Below are 19,430 nucleotides of genomic sequence, written 5' to 3'. Positions count from 1 at the left end.
AATGTATTTCTAATGAGGCTATTGACTTGAAATCTACACCAGATGTCAGTGGCAACCCAAGTAATCCACTCATACAAAGAAATCAAATAAGTCCATAAATTAAGATACTTTATTGAATACCTTGTAGGAAAGCCATTGTTGGTAAGGACAGCTTTAAGACACCTCCTATATGAAAAAATTATTTGCATGCATTGCTCAGGTGTGATTTTGGCCCATTTGTTCGCACAGTCTTCAATCCTTGAAGGTTCCGGAGGCCTCTTCTATAAACTCTGATCTTTGGTTCATGAATTTTCAATTGGATTCAAGTCGGGTGATTGACTGGGCCACTCTAGCTGCTTTATTTTCTCTGAAACCAATCCAGGTTTCCTTGGCTGTGTTTTTTGGGATCATGATCTTGATGAAATGTCCACCCTCATTTCATCTTTAGCATCCTGGTAGATGGCAGCAGATTCTTATGAAGAATGTCCCAGTACATTTCTCCATTCATCCTTCCATCAATTATATGAAGGATGCTAGTACCTTATGCTAAAAAACAGCCCCACACCATGATGTTTCCACCTCCAAACTTCACTACTGGTATGGTTTTATTTTGGGCTATCTGCAGTGCCATTTCTCCTCCAAATATTCCATTTTGGTCTCATCTGACCAGACTATATTCTACCAGTATTTCACTGGCTTGTCCAAATGTTTTGCAGCAGCTTGCGCAGTGTGCGCTCATAGAGGCCATGTCAGTTGAGTGCATTACTTGGTTTTCTTTAAAACAACTGTACCTGCCGATTCCAGGTCTTTCTGAAGCTCCCCGCAAGTGACCCACGGCTGTTCAACAACTTTTCTGATTATTCTTGGGACTCCTCCGACTCCTCCGACGGAAATCTTGGAAGGAGCACCTGGTAATGGCCGGTTTAGGGTGAAATGCTCTTTCCACTTCTAGGTACTCACTCAACATTCAGAAGCTTAGAAAATACACCTGTAACCAATGCCATCAGTATGTTTTCAAATAATACAATTGCAAAGGTCTCGAGAGAGCTTTTTGCTTTTACTCATCATGAGATGCTTGTGTGATACTTTTAGTAATGAGAAACCTTTTTATAGGCCATCAATTAGGACTAAACCAGCTGATATTCATTTGCACTGATAGGAGGTAGGATTGCTTTGTAAATCGTAAGGAGTGTAATTTTGCTGAGTTTTGAATTTAAGTTGTTTTTTGTATTTTTTGCTGTATTTTGCAGATTATTGAGTTGTGTCGAAACTAGTTATATCCTCCTTATCAGTCAGTCAATATTAGCTCCATCCTTACCTTGAAGCTTCTTACCTTGAAACATCTTGCTCAGCGAAGTTGTTAATTAAGTTTCTTTTTATTGACTAAGTGTCTTCCACCTTGTTGTCTGACTATATAAATTGCGATGTGATAATAAAGATTTGAGAAGAAGTGATATAACTACATGCTTTAGCTGCTTGTGTGTTATTCACTGCTCCCAACGTGTTGAAAACAGAGGCCACGATAGAGAGGGAACCTGATCTGGGATCAGCAAGAAATCGCCTTAACATAAATACTGACAGATTTCAGCAGGTTTCTTGGCTTTCCATGCCTCTTTGTAACCCCTTTTACCATGTGCTCAATACTTATTCCACTTTATTACACATAATAATTGTTTTGATCTTGATGTGTGGATTACTTGGGTTGTGACTATACCAGTCATGTCATCTCATGTCAATTGCCCCATTAGAAATGTATTTACTGAGAAAAACGTTCAATACTTTTTTACCCCGCCATATTTATTTATTTTTAGGTCTATTTCACCTACTAATCCTTTAAATATCACTTCCAATCTCAGGGACATGACTATTCAGATTCACTTTAGATCTTATCATTGGAAAATGGGGCAGAATTGAAAATCTGCTAAGTTGAAAGGCCCGCGTGGACAGGGTGTGGGCTTGTGTCAAGGGCATCAGTGCGAACCACCTAAGCTCATTTAGAATCCAATGACCAATGCATTTGACCTCCTGATTTGCTTTAAACAGGTTTTGTATACTCATAGTCCTGTAAAGGAATGCAAATCCCTATTAACAAACTAAAAGACATCAACATAAGCCCCAAAAATGACTGACGTGTTCAACTTAAATTGAGCCAATGGCACTCAAATTTGCTTGCATGACTACTGAAAGGGGCCTGGGCTTGCTTCCTGTTGCAGAGACAACAAAAGTCACAGGAAGAGATGTCCATAATGGAAGAAATGCCCCTAGTTCCTGTTTAAGGGACATATTTAAAATGTTGAGTTTTTATTGTTTTTTGTCCAAGTGACAGTGGTGATGGGCAACCAGTCAGTCAATGGCTCTACCAATAGAGAAAGCCACCCAATGCTTAAAAAAAAAACAAAAAAAAAAACAAAAACAGTCAATATTAATGTTGTCAGATACCTAATAAACAGTCGATTAATGTTGTCAGATACCTAAATCTTCACAAATCCAACAAATATCTAATAATGTAGCCATCAAAGGTGGATGAATACCCACTACAAGATTTTTTAACTCTGTTAAAAGTTTAATGTAGTGGGACAAAGATTTAGTTCCTTAAAATGTAAAATAAATAGACTAATTTTGCAGGTCAGCCTTTGGCTTCTTTTACATTAAAATAGCCTAAAAGCTTTCCATCACAAGATAATAGTACTCGCTAGCATGGTGCGCCAAAAGATATATAGGGAATATAAAACTTAATTTATGTAAACTTCTTTCATAAGACCAGATTCTAAATACCTTCAGCTATAACCTAGGTTAGTCCAAAAAACCTCCTCTGTGCCCGATTTAGTTTTACTTTGTTACTGGGGCTGGATATAACATCTTCCCAGACTTTTTGGCAAAGCTCCTTATCCCTCCCTGAGTATGACTTTACTTCTGCCAAGGCTACCTTTTTGCACAATGAAATTGCAGTTACCAGGGCTTGGCCATGAAGTCTGTTTCTGTGGTCTGACATCTTCAAAGTGGAGTAAGTGGTTTTCTGGCTAATAAAAGTTAAATGGCAAAAAACACAACCCAGCTTCTGTCTCCTCCAGAAGTCACAGGTGAGGTCGATTGTTGAGATCACTATGATTCCTACAAGGAGGGACTAGAAACAGTGGGAGGAATGGCGACAGTTAACTGAATTTCCAAAACAACTTCTTATTGATGTTTGACTATTACATAATATACTACGAGACTTTTACTAATTATGTTATCAATATTTCCTACCAGTAAAATCATTTTGGTTATCATATATACCCCTTAAGAAGCCAAGGGAAAACGTGTTGGGTACCATAACCACTATTCTGAACACTTCCATAAGTTGAATGTTTACCAGACCCACAACAATTGCCACATTAGGAGTATATCTCTATAATCAGTAGCCAGGGGAATCATCTGTCTAGATGTTTACTTTTTAAATCTCTTTCCAGCATAGAAAGAGACAGCAATTGTCTTTTTTGGTTGTATCTTTATTTTGATTATGACTGTTGTACAAAGTTTTCCTCACTTAAGCATATATACACTCACTTTGGCCACAAAAAAACCCTGTTTATGTCTTTCTCCCTCTTCTATACCTATCAATTTAAATTTCCAAAACAGTGAACAAATTCACTTCTATTTTGAAATAAAGGAAGACAATGAAAAGTCAGTTTTGGGGAGTGACCCATTAACATGTTTGTGGGCAGAAAATTAAACACACTAAACTGTCACATAAAATCACTCACTCAACAACTCACTCTTGCCAAACTTCCAGAAACCATCACCAAAGCATCCATTTTTATACCTTTCTTGGAATTCTCACCTGGTTTTTAGTGGCATAAAAGGATTTTCAGCTGGCTGTGTCTCCTGAGGCAGAACCACAGGTGCTGGCGATGTCACACCACTGGCAGCAGGAGAGCGGAGATACGACAAAGTTGCTGTGTGGGTGTTTGTGGTGGTGGTTACCCCGGAAGCTGTAGAAAACTGGATCGGAGAGGGGAAGTTTGAAGGTTTAGGACATGGAGCAGTTGCAAAGAAAGGAGTAGAGAAAGCCAGGGGTTGGTTGCCATGCACAAAAGGAGTTTTCACATCAGTAGTGATGACGGCAGATTGGAGTCCTTGGCCTGCTGCCTGTGCATGAAGATCTTTGAAACTTAAGTCTTCTGGCAGAGAAGATTCAGAACTTTGACTTTCTCTAGGGTGGTCAACAAATGGATTCTTGTGACTTAAAGGGGTTTTATCAGTGGGTGTAAAGGGATTCCCAGGAGATGGTAAACTTTTTATGTCATTTTGGGTCAACTGGTTAGAGTCTGTTTTCCAGAAGTCCTCATTCTTAAAGTCTACAATAATATCTGCTGACCAAGGAGACTGTAGGCTCAATAAAACACTAGGACTTTCTTCTACTAATATTCTTTCACTAGACCCAAGTGTATAGTTTGTCAGTTCATTTGGTGGTGGGCTAAGAGATTCTACCGAGTGCCTTATTAAATTTGTATTTTTATTGTGCTTTGGCTCAGCTTTACATTCCTGGTTACTGTGCTCATTGGATTCCAAGAGAGCGTGAACATTCTGAACTGCCCTTGTTGGCTCTGCCGTGCTGGACGTTACTTGTTCTTCCAAAGCAGACCAAAATAGAACCTCAGAGTGGTTTTGTTTTTTAGATGCACTTGCATCTTCTGTCCTATTACCTTTCTGTTTCTTTGGGAAAGGCACAGGCTTTTGGAAGATAAAGTCCTCATTATCCTGTTTGTCATCACCCAACTTTGGAAGCAATTCAGATGGACCATGGTTAATTACCTCCAATTTGTTTGAGTTTTCTTGAAGACTTGGAAAGTCTAGCGAGACGCTTGAAGGGCAAGTCCTGAACTGCTCTGCCGCAGAGGTGTCATTTACATCTGACAGGTGTTCCCCATTAGCAGCACCCAGCTTTGGAAATTCATTATTTCCTTCTCTTAAATTAGTCAAAAAGCCCTCAGTGGTGGATTGGGTGTCCTCCGTTGTAGAACCTAACACTGGGCTTATCTCAATTACAGGACAACAGGCCACTGGAGAGTGTGTATGTTTGCTACCCCTCATGTTTTGATCAAGCTCATGTTCCTCTGGGCTCTCAGTTTGTTTTCCACTGGTGTCCTGAAAGCTTGTTTGTTTGCAATTATCTACATTAGACTCAATGAGTTTATAGGCAGGTGACAACATAAGCCGTTGGGGCTTGGGTGGTGGCAAGGACCCTATATACTCACTTATGGCCTGTTCTTTAATTAACTCATTAAATCTTTCTTCTACTGGTGCATTTTTATTAAGGACAGGTTCTGGAGAAAAGTCTTCACCTATCCTTACAAAATTATGTTCTATCAAAGCCAACTGCCTGGGTTCCAGAGAAGCCTTTACCTCTTCAACAATAACGTCAGTACTGTCCTTTAGTTCATGTGCACTTTCAGCTATGGGGGTCATAGTAAGAGAGTAACTTCTTTGAGCAGGGTAATCATTTAGATGTTCTGAACTAGGAGATAGGTCTCCTGTGTTGTCTATGACCTGTTCTTTAATCAGAAGTGGTGAGACAGAAGCTACTCGATTCTCGGTTTGGCTTGATTCTACATATCTAAATTTTATTGGACTAGGTTCAGAAACTGGCTTACTAGGACAAAGTTCTGACTGCTTCAAATCTGCAGTGAAGTCACTAGAGTAGTTCCCAACTATATAAGACTCAGAGGGGGGAACGTATGACATAGAAAAGACAGGAGAAGAGCATTCTGGGAAAGAGATTCCATCTTTTTTTTTGTCATTTCTTTCAAAAGGTTCTTGCAACATTTGTCTGTTAGAGTGTTTCTCCTCACTATAATCTTGTCTAACCTTTGGCCCAAAAAATAAACCTGATGGATTCTTTTCAGAATCAACAATGAAGTTTTCTTTGGTTTCTGGCGATTTTTGGAGTCTGCTCGAAGCAAAAGCATCAAATTGTTCCTCCCATTCTGAAACGGTTTCTGGAGATGCTGAAGAACCATTGCCATTCAAATCTTCTTTTGCATCAATTTCCTTTTGGTACAAGGATGACATCTGATCTTCTGTAGGTGGGAAGAAGGCTGATGGACTGTGTTCCTCCACAAGAGAAGAGCCCCCTTCAGCAGCTTCTGAGGTAGCAATAGACCCATAGGGAAAACTAGAGAAAAAGTGAGTAGGTGAAGAAGTATTTAGTAACTGGTCAGAGAGGGAATCCGCAAAGAAAGGGTTGTTCTGTAGTGAGTTGAGAAATGGATTGCTGGCAGAAAAGATCCCTTGGACACCACTAAAAGAAGCTCTATCAGGGTTAGTACTAGGCAAAACAAATGCAGCTGCTACTACAGGGAAAGCTAGGGCAGGAGGGCAAGGGGTGAATGGGGAGGAAGCAGAGGAGCTGGTTTCTACCAGAGGAGACACATCCAGTCTGTGGAGGAAGATAAAACCATCCTCCAGGTTAGTGACAAACATCAACACAAGCTAAATTTTAACACACACACTCTGCTAGTGCTTTATGGCTTCCAAGGGGTGAGGGGCTGTGTGACGTGGACCTATGTTAGATGATGGGACATTGACATGACTTCAGTTGTGCATAAAAATATAATAATGTACAACCCCCCCAAAAAATGCATGTATGTATAACATCAACCAAAAACCAAATGTGGTACATATATGGCATAGAAACATGGCATTCAAAAAAGTTCAAAAAAAAAACAAACACAACACATATTTAGTGAGGTCATCATTTTAGTTTTAACAGCCTACTGTAATGTATACAACCATACGTACATGAGGACATCCATGTACCACGGCTTACTTATGTCCTGCTGATCCTTCCATGAAAATACATCAAACACATACAATACTTCTAGTAGCCATTGACCAAGGGATGTACACTACCATAAACAGATGTTTCACGTCTTTAATAAAGCAATGTTAAAATGTTACAGCTTGGGTTGCCTCCAATGCATGCACTCTTTACTGGTAAAAACTGAACTGACTCCATGCTACCACCTGTAGTCATTTTGATCGTCTGCAGCTACCCTATGATCTGGGTTTGGGGTGTTTAAAAAAAAAAATTAAACCAGCACACATATTATAAAAAGCCCAAACTCCCCAGTCCTCCCCCAAGGTTTTCAAAACAGTTACTAGGCATGCAATGTCTTCTCTGTGCTAAATATATAACCGAAGGGTAACGAGATACCTTCTCTGTCAGGCAGTAGGGTCCATGATGCCCTATGCTTAAAGCGGATGAAATTTTTCACAATTTTTAAAGGAGTGGCCTTTTTTAATAATGTAAAAGAAAAAGAGGGGTTTTAGTACTTTCTTAAAAAAAGTTTGGGAGACCACCTCCCCTTCTGTTTTTACCACCACAGCAGTAAAGACTGAAGGAAAACTGGCAGTCCCATGGGATGCATCTATGATATATCCCAGGGGGCTGTGGGCTGTTCCTTCTGCGCATGCCTAAAATCAGGCAGAGATTTGCAGGATGTCATGTCACCCAATCTGGCACCTGCCCAATGCGAGTTCAGGTGAAGTGAAGAAAAACCCTGAAGAGAAGAAAGATTGCCACGGCCGCTGTTCCATCCAACTCCGGAAAGAGGAGAGAAGCAGAGAGAGCGGGATTCCCTGGGCTATGTTTGTGGAGGGATTGGGGGCTTTACTATGAGAAAGAAGTTACATTCCTAGTTTTCTGGTTTGTAGAATGGGCATCTTCCGGGCATCCTTCAAGACTGCGAACACCTAAATAAGCAAATTTCTGGAGGGCAACAAGGGGTGTGAGTTTTTTTTCTTTAGGACCCCGGGAAAAAGGCCTTGTTTTATATTTAGGCCAACCACTGAGCTGGTCATAAACCTGGGGCAGGCCGGTGGGCAGATTTACAATGCCCATTGAGGATGCTAGAGGAAAGTATTGTGAATATAAATATGGTGTAACTCCAGGACCATTGAGGCTCTATTTGGTGCTTGGCAAATTTAAACCCAGGAAGTAGAAATTATTTGTTGACAATGCAAATTCTTAAAAGTATATATATATATATATAAGTTAAACCTATTTTTTTACCATATTTGGCATCATGTGTCACTATATGGTTTTCTTTGGCAAACTATTTATGTGAAATGGTCACAAAAGTTTGTTACATGGATGTCCATGACCAGCCATGTCCACTCTTGGGTGGCAATTGGGCTGCCCAGAGGGGTTCCAAATAGTTGTAAGGTGTGCAACTAGTGGACCGACAACGATGCTGCTAGTTACAAAGCAGTGGCTTAGCGTTGTCAAACTGTAACCCCTATTACTGGTGGCATCTTCAGGTAGGGAACTTTGCAGGAAAAATAATCTGGTTAGGAAAATCATATACAGCACGGTATAATACAAAACTGTGAAAAATATGTTTTGGGTTAAGACACACTTTAACCGATTAATACAGGTTAACAGTCTAGGAGAACACCAGCTAAACCAGAGGAAGCAGAACGCAACAATTACAACACATCCCCTAGAAGATTTATGTAATGATTGTGTAAAATCAGCATAGTGACATTTATTCAGTTACAAAAACATAGGAAAGCCAGTCATCTAGAAAATGGGATTCTGTACGTAGAATTCAATAGACAATTCTTGTGATGAAAGAATGACCCTTGATCGACCCTTAAAATAAAATTGCTTAAGTGTTATTAAAACAATAGCAGATGATAATTTGCTGTCCATATTCCCCACTAGGGAGATTTCCCTAACTTCTTGTGTGATCATGAGAACAAGAAGCCCATCAAACTGACATATACTGATCTGCCAAAACATTAGGTGACCTACCCCATAATATGTAAGCCTCCTTCCGTCATGAAAATAGCTCTGACCCATGTAGGCACAGGCTCCACAAGACTGAAGGTGGTATTTGGCACCAAGACATTAGAATATCCCATTGCGCGCACCGGCCTGCTATTCTACTGCATTTTGCTGCCATTTTGTTCCCAGGTAAATCATCACACATGCACCCAGACACCCACATCATCTAAAGAAAAGCATGATTAATCAGAATACTTTCTTCCAATGCTCCATTTCTCACAATCCCATTTTCTATGCTCTTTCAGTATGGGTCAGCATAGGCACTTTGACTAGTTTGTTGATATGCACACCTCTGTTTTGGCCAGTTTTGTATTTTTTATCAACTTGTGTGAGAGATCACACCATACAAACAAATCTTCCAGTAGGATCAATGCACCTTGGACACCCATAACCAGGTCACCAGTTATCCTACCTTTAGGTATGTACCAATTCAGGAGTCATTGTAACCAGATCATCAGTATTATTCTCTTCAACTCCCAAATGGGTCTTAATGTTTTGGCAGATCAGGGTAGGCCACAAAGTCCATTCAAAAAGTTAAGCTTTATTCAGTAAGCATATGTAAAATATTAATAAGAAACCTCTTGTAAGATGAACAAGAAGGCTGCCATGGTCATCTTTTCCTTTTGAACATGCTAGCTTCATGGATGTCATCCGGGACCTCTGACCATTTTGAGTCAAAATACCCAGAATAAGTATGCAGTATAGGTTCTGACCGAATAAGCTGAATTGCATCAACTTTTTGAGCTCAGAGAACCAATCCTTCCTGAATTCTAAATTTAGAATACATAAGGTAAGCCAAGGGACCAAATTAGGAATCCACATTTTAAAGCTTAATTCTACCCTATGAAGGGTTTAAAACTTAACAAAAAAAGGGTTCAAGAGAAAAACTCGGGGTTAACGAAAATTGCAAAAGTTTTTACTCCGAGCATGCTCGGGCTTAATGGCCAGGTGGTTAAAGCAGCCTCAACTAGTAAAGCAGAAAAGCCAGTCCCCTGCCAGAGTGCAAGAGAAAAGTTTTTGGTTTCTGTATAGAAAGAGTGGTCTGTCTGATGAGGTCTCCTGCACAAATGGACTATAACTCTGCAATCAGGGAAGCTCATACTCCCTGCTGATTGTCAAGTTGAGGTTGTAAACTTTAGCCACTAATACAATTGAATTTCTTAAAGTGTATTGCTGTATATTGCTCCTTTCTTTTATAGTCAATAACTGCACTTATTCTACATATTCTTTATTCATGCCTACCCTGATTCTTGCAACATTTGGAAAGTTTTGCCATAAACAAAATAAGGCAATGTTCTTGTTGACGTGTTTCTGCAAAATACGAGGTGTTTGGTTTTATTGATACCTCCAAACATTTCTAAGCCATGGACCCAAAAAAAGTATGTTCTGTTGGCTACATCAGGGAAAATTGGGGTTTTTATCTGCATTCTTGTTTTTGATCAAAAACAGGTATGGCAACCAGGGAAATAGCACTTTCCCAAGAGATCGGCAATGGCAACCTCCACTATTCATTTATTTTAAAATAATTCCACAACAGTTTTTCTTAGTGAGAAGGGATTTTCTTGTAAAAATCCCAGTACTGAACTTTCTATTGGGTGGATGCTTTCTCTGATTCAGCGGTTTCTGTGTTGTGATTGGATCAGACAACATATACAATTAAAGAGGCTACACACAATGTAGCAGTAAAATCATACAACTGCAGCACTACGAGTTCACAGATCACTGCCCTTTATAGGGTGATAGTCGATGAATTTCTCCACAGAATGTCGGAATCAGATCTGGGTGGTTATAGACCATGGTGTTAGGGAAACAATCTTTTCTCTTTTTTCTGTACAGTTATAAGGCATGTTAAAAGGCATTATCTATGCGGTTATTCTGTACATAAGCTGCCAGTAAAAAGGAGGAAGTAAAAGGTCAAAAGAAAATTTCTGCATTTCCTATGTGTGTCCTGAGACCTGCGGACCACAAAGCAGCAACAGATTGTGGCAGCTAACAGGTGACTTACCTGTCAATAAACTAAACCAACAAAATTTCCCTGCTGCTCCTCATTTATTAATAAACCCAAGACACCTCAATACTGGTTATCTTAAAGGGGATCTATAAGGTGGGATGTATGTGAGCTGCCACTGCCAAAATATTTTTCAAGGTTCAACACTGCGACAGTCTTCCTTATCCTTGTTCATTGACCAATGGTTTGTAGACACCTGCACAATTACACCTATATAAGCGTGTTGGATATGCAACTCAAAACCATTGCCATTAAAATGGGGATGATCTCAGCCTATGTTACTCTGGAAGGCTTCCCATGAGATTTTGGAGCATACATAATTGTGGCTATTCAGCAAAGAGCAAATAAAAGGTCAGGAGCTGATGTTAAGATTTGTAAGAACATACCATCCTATTCTAAAGCTACAAACATGAATATGGAATAAGTATACCTTCCTGGCTAGAGCAGCTCCCCAACATGATGTGTATCCAATGTTCTCCCCAACCCCTTTTAGCCACCCGGCACTTTTCAGTAATCACCCGGCTGTTCTTACTAAAGAGTTGGGTCACAATACAGGGCTGCCACCCACTTACAAATTTCTTCCCACCCGGCTTAAAAAAACGTTCTGGGTAAATTTTACCTACTCAGACAAAAGAACATTTTATTTTGCAAAAAAAGTAACATAACCGTACCAACCTTGGTTTTTGTAGTGTGTCTTTTACATCTTTGGAGCCAAACCAGCCGCCAACTTTACTCCTTTCCTCAGAGCTGGAAGGCACATGTGGTTGAGGGTCTTCAGTGCTTTTGTTTCCCCCTTCATTCTTTCCAGATCCAAGCTGTGGGCCATCTTTGGCCTTCTCTTCTTTGGCTTTTCCCTCTAGAGCTTTATTGTTGGAGAGGTCCTCAGTGAACACCATGGGTGATGTGACTTGCACAGGCTTGGTCTCCACTCTGGTCTGGTCAGTTTTTGGCTTTGGAGTCATTTTTAAGGAGTGTTTCTCTTCTTCTTTAGAAGACACAGGAGGGGTGGCTAGCTTGCGCTCTTGTTTTTCACCAGCATTGGACTGTCTCATTACTTCCGGGGTCACAGCTTCCTCTGCTTTCTTTAGAATATTCTGAAAAGATCTGGAGGCCTGAGAAGATTTCTCCAAAGAGGGAGACTTTGGAAGAGGCACTTCTGCGTAGACATGACTTCCATTGATACAGACTGAAGACTTGGAAATAGGGCTATTCTTTGGTTTCAGGTTCTGCACTGCCTTTGGTTCAGGGAATACATTCACCTGACTGACTTCATCGCTGAAGGCTCTCTTGTGAGTTAGTCTAGGGGATGCCTCGTGGTCCATAACTGTATGGCATAAAAACACAATGAGCCAGGCAAAATTAAATAAAAATTTTAACTTCCTACATAAGGTAATATGCAATATTGTGTGGTCATTAACATCAAAATAGGATCTTTAGGCCCTTGACATAATAATGGATAGACAGCATTGTGGGTCACAGATGTGCGCTCAACTTTTTTACTTTACATAGGGGTAGACAACCCTTATATGTAAAGTAAAAATGTATTTGATTTTTTTAAATGGGACACTGAATAGGAGCGCAGAGCCTCCCGGAAGGCTCTTGGCTGCTCCTTCCGCGGATGCCTGAGATCAGCATTTTTTCCACTAAGAGGATAAAGATGTCGACCTCAGGCATGCGCATAAGGGGGCATTTTTCCACTTAGGGGATAGAAATGTTAATCTCACGCATGCGCAGCTAGATCAGCTTTTTTTCCCTCTCTTTACAGCACGCTATGTTACCCGATCTCGCACCTGCGCAGTGCGAGAACGTGTGACGTAGCAAGAAGACAGGAAGAGAAGATGGCAGCGCTTCCTCTGCGCCTGGATGAAGATTTCCAGGACAGCATTGAGGGAAAGTCGAGCACCATTGAGGGATCTGCAAGATTAAAGGTACGTATTGTTTTTTAATTTTTTTCTAGTTCAGCTTTAACCTTTACTTTGGAGTTCAGGGCTAATGTTAACCATGGCGCCTCCTCCCAATCGGTGTCAAATATGGCCATCACATTTAATACAGGGTTCATCCATGACACTAAGAAGAGAGCACAACAGGGGCCATCCACCCTACTTCTTCTAATTGAGCATTGCATGGAATTATCTTAACAGGCAGGGAAAACAAGATAAGGAGAATGTTAACTGAGAAGGAAGGGCAAGCTGAATTGAAAAAGGAGGAATTAATGTGCATGAACTAAAGCCGTGTACACAAGTCCAATTATAGTAGTTGGAAAGGATCGTGAAAGAAAAGAAAATTAGCACTGCATGATGCATGAATGAGTACTGTACATACAGCACCGTTCTGCTCTATGCAGAGGGGAAGAGCGATGGAACGGCACCCTGCTGCGCGCACTCCCCCTTCCCTTTACATTACGATCGTTCATCGCCCGTGGATCCGCCAGGACGGTCATTCGGACAATGAACGACGCGCGCTGTACACACTCCAGATTATCGTTGGAGAGCCGATTATTGTTGGAAAACCATTGGAAGTGTGTACCTAGCTTAATAGGTATGAAGTCAAAGTATCTTAATTGGCTAAACAGAGGAGGAAGAAATGAAAAGCAGGAAGGATATATAATGCAACTCAATAGAAGAGGTTTTTTTTTTTACCTTTACAAGACACCATGTTAGTAGCAGTCATGACCATGTACAACTCTTTCTGCCTATTTAAAACATGTTCTTTGCCTCCCTTACACCCTTGCTTAGGTGTTTCTCAAGGAATAGGTTCTGTAGTAGTAAAAGAACTGCCACAACCTTCAGCAAAGCATTATTGTCAGCTTGCCATTTATAAATTCTAGGATAATTTGCTATTTACAGCAGTGTTACGGCTGCCCTTCATCCATATTTACACTTGTACATTTTCACAGATCACAAAGCTTTTTAGACACTTTGCTTTACTAAAGTGTCAACCAGTAAGTGGCTGTACAAGTTGTTGACAGACAGAGGGCAGCAGAGAGTCAGAACTTCAGCAATGCTAAAGTTGGCTCTGCAGTGTTACAGTTTAAATGGCCATAACTTCATTATCATTGCAGGAGATCTCTATGGATGGAAAACAAAGAAAAATCTACAGGAATCATTACAGTTTCAATTCTGCAGTGCAAATTCTTATGCACTCAATCCTTACTATGAATAGGAGTTTGTGAAGAGCAAGTGTGAATGGAAAATATCCCACTGAAATGTTTGCATTGTGAAAACCTTATTGTTCCAGACAACCAACAAACAGCCCTACTTAAAACATAATACTTTGATGCATTTCTACCAAATATAAGGATTAATGAAATAAATCAAATGATTAAATAAATCACATAAATAATTTGATGGAAGGGCAACACAGTGGCTATTTAACATATCTTTGCATTTTTTTATTTAAAGTTTATTATTAAATATTTGATATATTTCGGTAAGTTATGCCTATAAGTTATAGGCCTACAATGTAAAATAAATTTCCATGCAAAACAATGTACCACTTTTTGCATTAAAATACGGACAGAATTAGAACGCCAGGGGGGTTAATTGGATTTCCCCCAAAATTGACCTTAGACTGTGTAAAGTCATATGACTATGGTAGGGACATTAGATTGTCAGCTCCTGTAAGGGACAGCTAGTGACATGACTATGAACTTTGTACAGTGCTGCATAATATGTTGGCGCTATAATAATACTGTGTAATAATATTAGAAATACACCAGGAAGAGGGAGGTCCCTTTAATAAATGTCCACAACAACAAAATCTTTACTTAACAAAGGATTGTTGGACTTGTAAATTTGTGGTATTTTTGTGTCCCCCCACTTAGGATATTCACTTGTCCCCATTTCCCAGCCGACCGTCGTTCCTGGAGGAGAAAGGAATGACTGTAGAATTTTCCAGTCATCAGTCATTCCAGGAGGCGAGATCTTTCAACAGAGCCAGTTGACCTGAATCCCTTTTGGAGAAATTCCCACCAGCTTCCTGTTGTGTTTCTAGGACAGGAAGGGATGGGAACTCTCAATAGGATACAGTAAAACACGAGATAGGTTTTACCATTTTGGTTTTAGACACACGTTAACAGTACATAGGGACTAAGTTTTACAGGTTTTCTCTCTGTGCATAGCCATGAATGGATAAAAATCTCCCAGGACTGACAGGTAGGATAGGCTCCGGCATGGTAAAGCCTTTAAATACTTGCCAGGTGACCACTAGAAGTACAGCAATATAAATATGGGACAGCAAGAAAATATTCTTTCAGGGAAATGCTGGAAAATCCCTTCGCATTCCCACATTTAGGTACTTACCTGAGGGTTCAGCGGAGAGACTACTGTTCCTGACTGCAGGCTTCTTGCCGGCATCTGACACCACTATGGAGATGGCGCTATTGTTTGGCACAGCGCCGCTGGAAGAGGAGACCGTGCTGTCTGAACCGAGAGATGTATTAGACCTGGTGAGGGAACTTTTACGCAGGTGCCCTTTAAAGAAAGCAGCTGCCTTTGACTTTGGCTTTTTTTCTTCCTCCTCATCGCTGTCTAGGCGGCCGACGCTGCTTGGCACAATAGCAGAAGACGATTCCATATCAAAGCGCTTCTTAATCTTCATCTTGTCTTTCAGCTTTCCAAAAGGGGTCTTTGGCTTGTCTTTCATGGAGAGGTCAAACATGCTGGCCGTCAGATTATTGCGAGTGAACTGGATGGAGACTTGAATTTCCCCTCGTTCCTTCTCTTTCTTCCCAGGTTTGGAGTGGAGTTTGTACCATCTGTGAAAGGAAAGGAGCAAATTCAGTAAACAAACATTGGCAAAGTGTCCAGCAAACTAACGCAATATACAACCATCAAAATGCTTTCTAGATTGATAGATGGGCACAGTCAGTCACCAGAAATAGCAGTACTTTTATACTTTCCAGGACAGTGACAGGGTTTCTGGGCTCTGGTTATTTTTTGGGAATGGAACAAAAGGAGGCAAAAAGGTGTTTAATAATCCGATTATTATTATTAAACAGGATTTATAGAGCGCCAACATATTACACAGCGCTGTACATTAAATAGGGGTTGCAAATGACAGACAGATACAGACAGTGACACAGGAGGAGAGGACCCTGCCCCAAAGAGCTTACAATCTAGGAGGTGGGGGAAGTATCACACAATAGAAGGGGGGATATGGAATGGTGGGAAGTGGTGGGGGTTTTAAGACAGAAAAAGACGGGTAGGCAAGATTGAAATTATGGGTTTTGAGGGCTCCTTTAAAAGGAGCAAGCCGAACAGGACGAGGAAGACCATTCCAGAAAGTCGGGGAACATCTATCCTGAATTTCGCCCTTGTGGCATGGTAATAAAGTGAGAAGAAATCAACCAAAACAGGGTCACAGACATCTATAGGAACCTAATTAGCAATTCCAGTGACCAAGTCAAACAGCTGATTTTGGTTATGGAAATCCAGTAAACACGGTTTTCTTTCTCAAAATGTGGAACTCAACCTCAAGTACAGCAACTTAGGTTATAGAACAGTGAACATTGCAGAGCTACACATTATAGGATATAGCGAGATCTTAGACATGTACGAGGAAGCCAAGTATTTATAAGGAAATCCTAAGACTTAATATTTACAAAAGTATAGTGGGAAACAGGACGTTCAAAAATAACATTCAAATGGTAAAGCCGAAATCACAATGACCCTTTTAGTCCCTCATAATAAAAAAAACACATGAGTTTCTGGTGTCAGAAGGACAGACATATGGAATCTTGTTTTAAGCCCCTTATGTTACACACGGGTCAAACGTATGGCTTTTAAAAATTAAAATTCATGGTTACTGATTGGATTGGTCCCAAGCAGCCCCTGCCGTGTGAAGAGGTCCAGCTTGCATTTTTTGGTGTGTCAATCTGCCGGACCCCATGCAAGTCAGCAACAGGAAAGAGCACATCAGTGTCTTCTCATATGTGATGTAGGGAAAACGAGCCGCAACTCTGGCGCACGCCTGCCTCAAACTATTCTTTATTTTTTTATAATGACTTCCTCCAGTAGCAAAAACTTCTGGTTAAAAAGTCATGTTCTGTATGGCAGGTCTGTAGATAACATAGCCCTGTTAGTAACTTTACAGGTCTAAAATATATTAAACCATCATTAAAAAGCCATTCAGAAGCCAGCCCTTTACCTGGATAAAGAGGTCATCGGTCTGTTGCAAGCAGGAGGAACCATTCCCATGGTCTCCTCTCCACCATTGACCAGACTGCAGCCTTGTAACAAGTTGAGAGGCTCCAGCCACGGCGGATCTCTGTCAAACATTTGTAAGCAAAACTAACAACTGCACAGGATTTAATGGATAAGGTCAAGTTAGGAGATTGATGGTGACCCTGGGTGATGCTTGAACAAAACTATTCAATCCTTTTAGGTCAAAAAGCGTAAAAAGGAATTAACAGGGGGAGTGATCTATGCGAAAAGTAATAAAGACCTGAAGTGTTGCACCACTTTAGATCTTTTTATGGAGAAACTTCATAAGCATCCCCATCAGTGCCATGTGTTTAACAGTCACTTCCCGTTGTGTCAGAACCACCGACATTGTCTTTAGAATGCCCACTAGGCTGAAACTATACTATCTTCAGGTCTGCTGCCTATGACACAAAGGTTGTGTACTTTACATGGCCGTTGGACAGAGCTTTGCCTTCCAGTATTACCCCCCAAACATTTCAGATGAGAATATCTGCAAGGGGAGGCATAACACACTGAGATATGGAAATTGTGTTTGGGTACAAGAGAAACCCAGGTACAAGAGAAACCCCAAGTACACATTATGTGTCTCAACCGAGACAAGGAAGCTGGTCAAGAAATTGCATTCATGGTATAGGGATGTACATTAATTTTACATGTACACAACATTCAGCAATTCTATATTATAGATTTACAAGAAGGACTATCATAATAACGACAAATTCTCCATCTATGGCATTCACATTACAACTTCTAGAAATACGCCCTTCTCCAACGACAACCGCTCAAGCATTTCCACCTGCTTTGGCCATGCCCACCCAAGAATTTACCCACCAAAGACTTCACCTGCATTGAAGTCAACACACCTAAGCATTTCCCCTTCCCTTGAAGGATGCCCAACATTTTCCCCTCTCCGATGACACTCATCTAAACCTTTCCCCCTCCCTCTGAAGATTGATATCCCTTCTTCTGATGATGACCACCTAAAAATCTTCCCCTCTTTAGATTTACCCGCCTAAAAACATTTCTCTCTCCCTCTTAGGGCACCCACAGAAAAAATTCTCTCCGGCTCAATATTAATACATGTTTATTAGTATGATCCAGGGAACATCCGACTTCCTCATGGAATCAGGAAGGGATTTTTTTCCCCCTGTTGGAGCAAATTGTACAAGGGTTTTTTTTTCCCTTACTCTGGACCAAATATGTCAATAGGGTTTTATATCTGGAATATGTTTATTTGCCTAGTGGTTGAACTTGAACAACTTATGTCTTTTTTTCTAACTAACTATCCAACACATTATATGGGCTGCTATTGCTGACCGGGTTGTGATGAATTTAGCTATTTAGGGTTCTATTCTTCTGCCTTTAATACCCTCTGTATCACTGATCCAGAAGAAGCAACCCATGAACACACCACACAGTTATCTGCATGCTTGTTTCAGGTGTGACTGAATTAACAGACACAAAAAGATCAGCGTTACAACCAGGCAAGTAGAATGATGTAGAATAGGTTCCAACAATGGCAGTTTGCATAATGTAATAGTGACAGGTCCACTTAACCTTACAGAGCAGACCTCCCACCATGGACAACTAGTAACTTCAGAAGAAGTTTGTTAATGGCAGCCAACCACATAGTCCACACACCTAACAAAGGTCAATTCTCTATTCTTTGCAATCAACCTACATTAATAGGACTGTCCATTTAATTGCAGCAGTTTTCTCATTCCATTCTTTTAGAAGACATTTCATTCCATCAAGTTACTATTTTATGGTCACACTAACAATAAGGCGTGTTTGTAGCATAGGAGGAGATCTGGCCAGTACACAGAGGTGAGGAATGAGTTCCAGGAAATCAAACAATATATAACTATGAACTCCACTGCACCCTCAAATACCAGAGACTGATAGAATCCGGAGAAGAGATGAAATAAAGCAATCTATACACACAAAATATAAGCAGACCTGAGTAACACTAGTCATATTAGACTATTCTATGCACTCTGCATTCTGTTCCATCGATACAACTAGCTAAAAATGTTTATGTTTTGGAGTGGTTACCCATAGTAAACATATTCTAGGGTTCCTTTTCCCAGAAAACAAAATGTAAAACCTGACTCATCACTCTAGGCAACAACATTTTACCTTTATACTTTAAATCACTCCTCATATACAGTAATTGCCCCTGAAGAAGCTTGTAATGGGTTCTTGTAACAGAATGAGTATTGTACAGTCAGAACTGCGTTGTTTTATGGGGAGGAGGTGTAGAGGTGTCCACAGTGGTCCTTTCCGTCATTCATTGCACCATGACAGTTCATATATAGTTAGGTTGAAAAAAGACATAAGTCCATCAGGTTCAACCACTAGGGAAATAAACATATTCCAGATATAAAAGCCTATGGACATAGTTGATCCA

General features: G+C 40.4%; 1 protein-coding gene across 1 annotated transcript in view; it reads right to left on the bottom strand.

The window, feature by feature from the left end:
- RAB11FIP5 (RAB11 family interacting protein 5) overlaps positions 1–19,430 on the bottom strand; it is a 61,007-nt gene that overhangs the window by 6,448 nt on the left and 35,129 nt on the right. The window contains exons 3-5 of the mRNA XM_072406669.1: positions 15,119–15,573; positions 11,493–12,141; positions 3,800–6,133 (exon numbers count right to left, since the gene is read on the bottom strand). Coding sequence (XP_072262770.1) covers positions 3,800–6,133; positions 11,493–12,141; positions 15,119–15,573 — 3,438 coding nt within the window. The remainder of the gene's footprint in view (positions 1–3,799; positions 6,134–11,492; positions 12,142–15,118; positions 15,574–19,430) is intronic.

The sequence above is a fragment of the Pyxicephalus adspersus genome, chromosome 3 (genome assembly GCF_032062135.1).
Source record: "Pyxicephalus adspersus chromosome 3, UCB_Pads_2.0, whole genome shotgun sequence".
NCBI classification, from domain to species: domain Eukaryota; kingdom Metazoa; phylum Chordata; class Amphibia; order Anura; family Pyxicephalidae; genus Pyxicephalus; species Pyxicephalus adspersus.
This window is presented reverse-complemented; position numbering and strand designations above follow the sequence as displayed.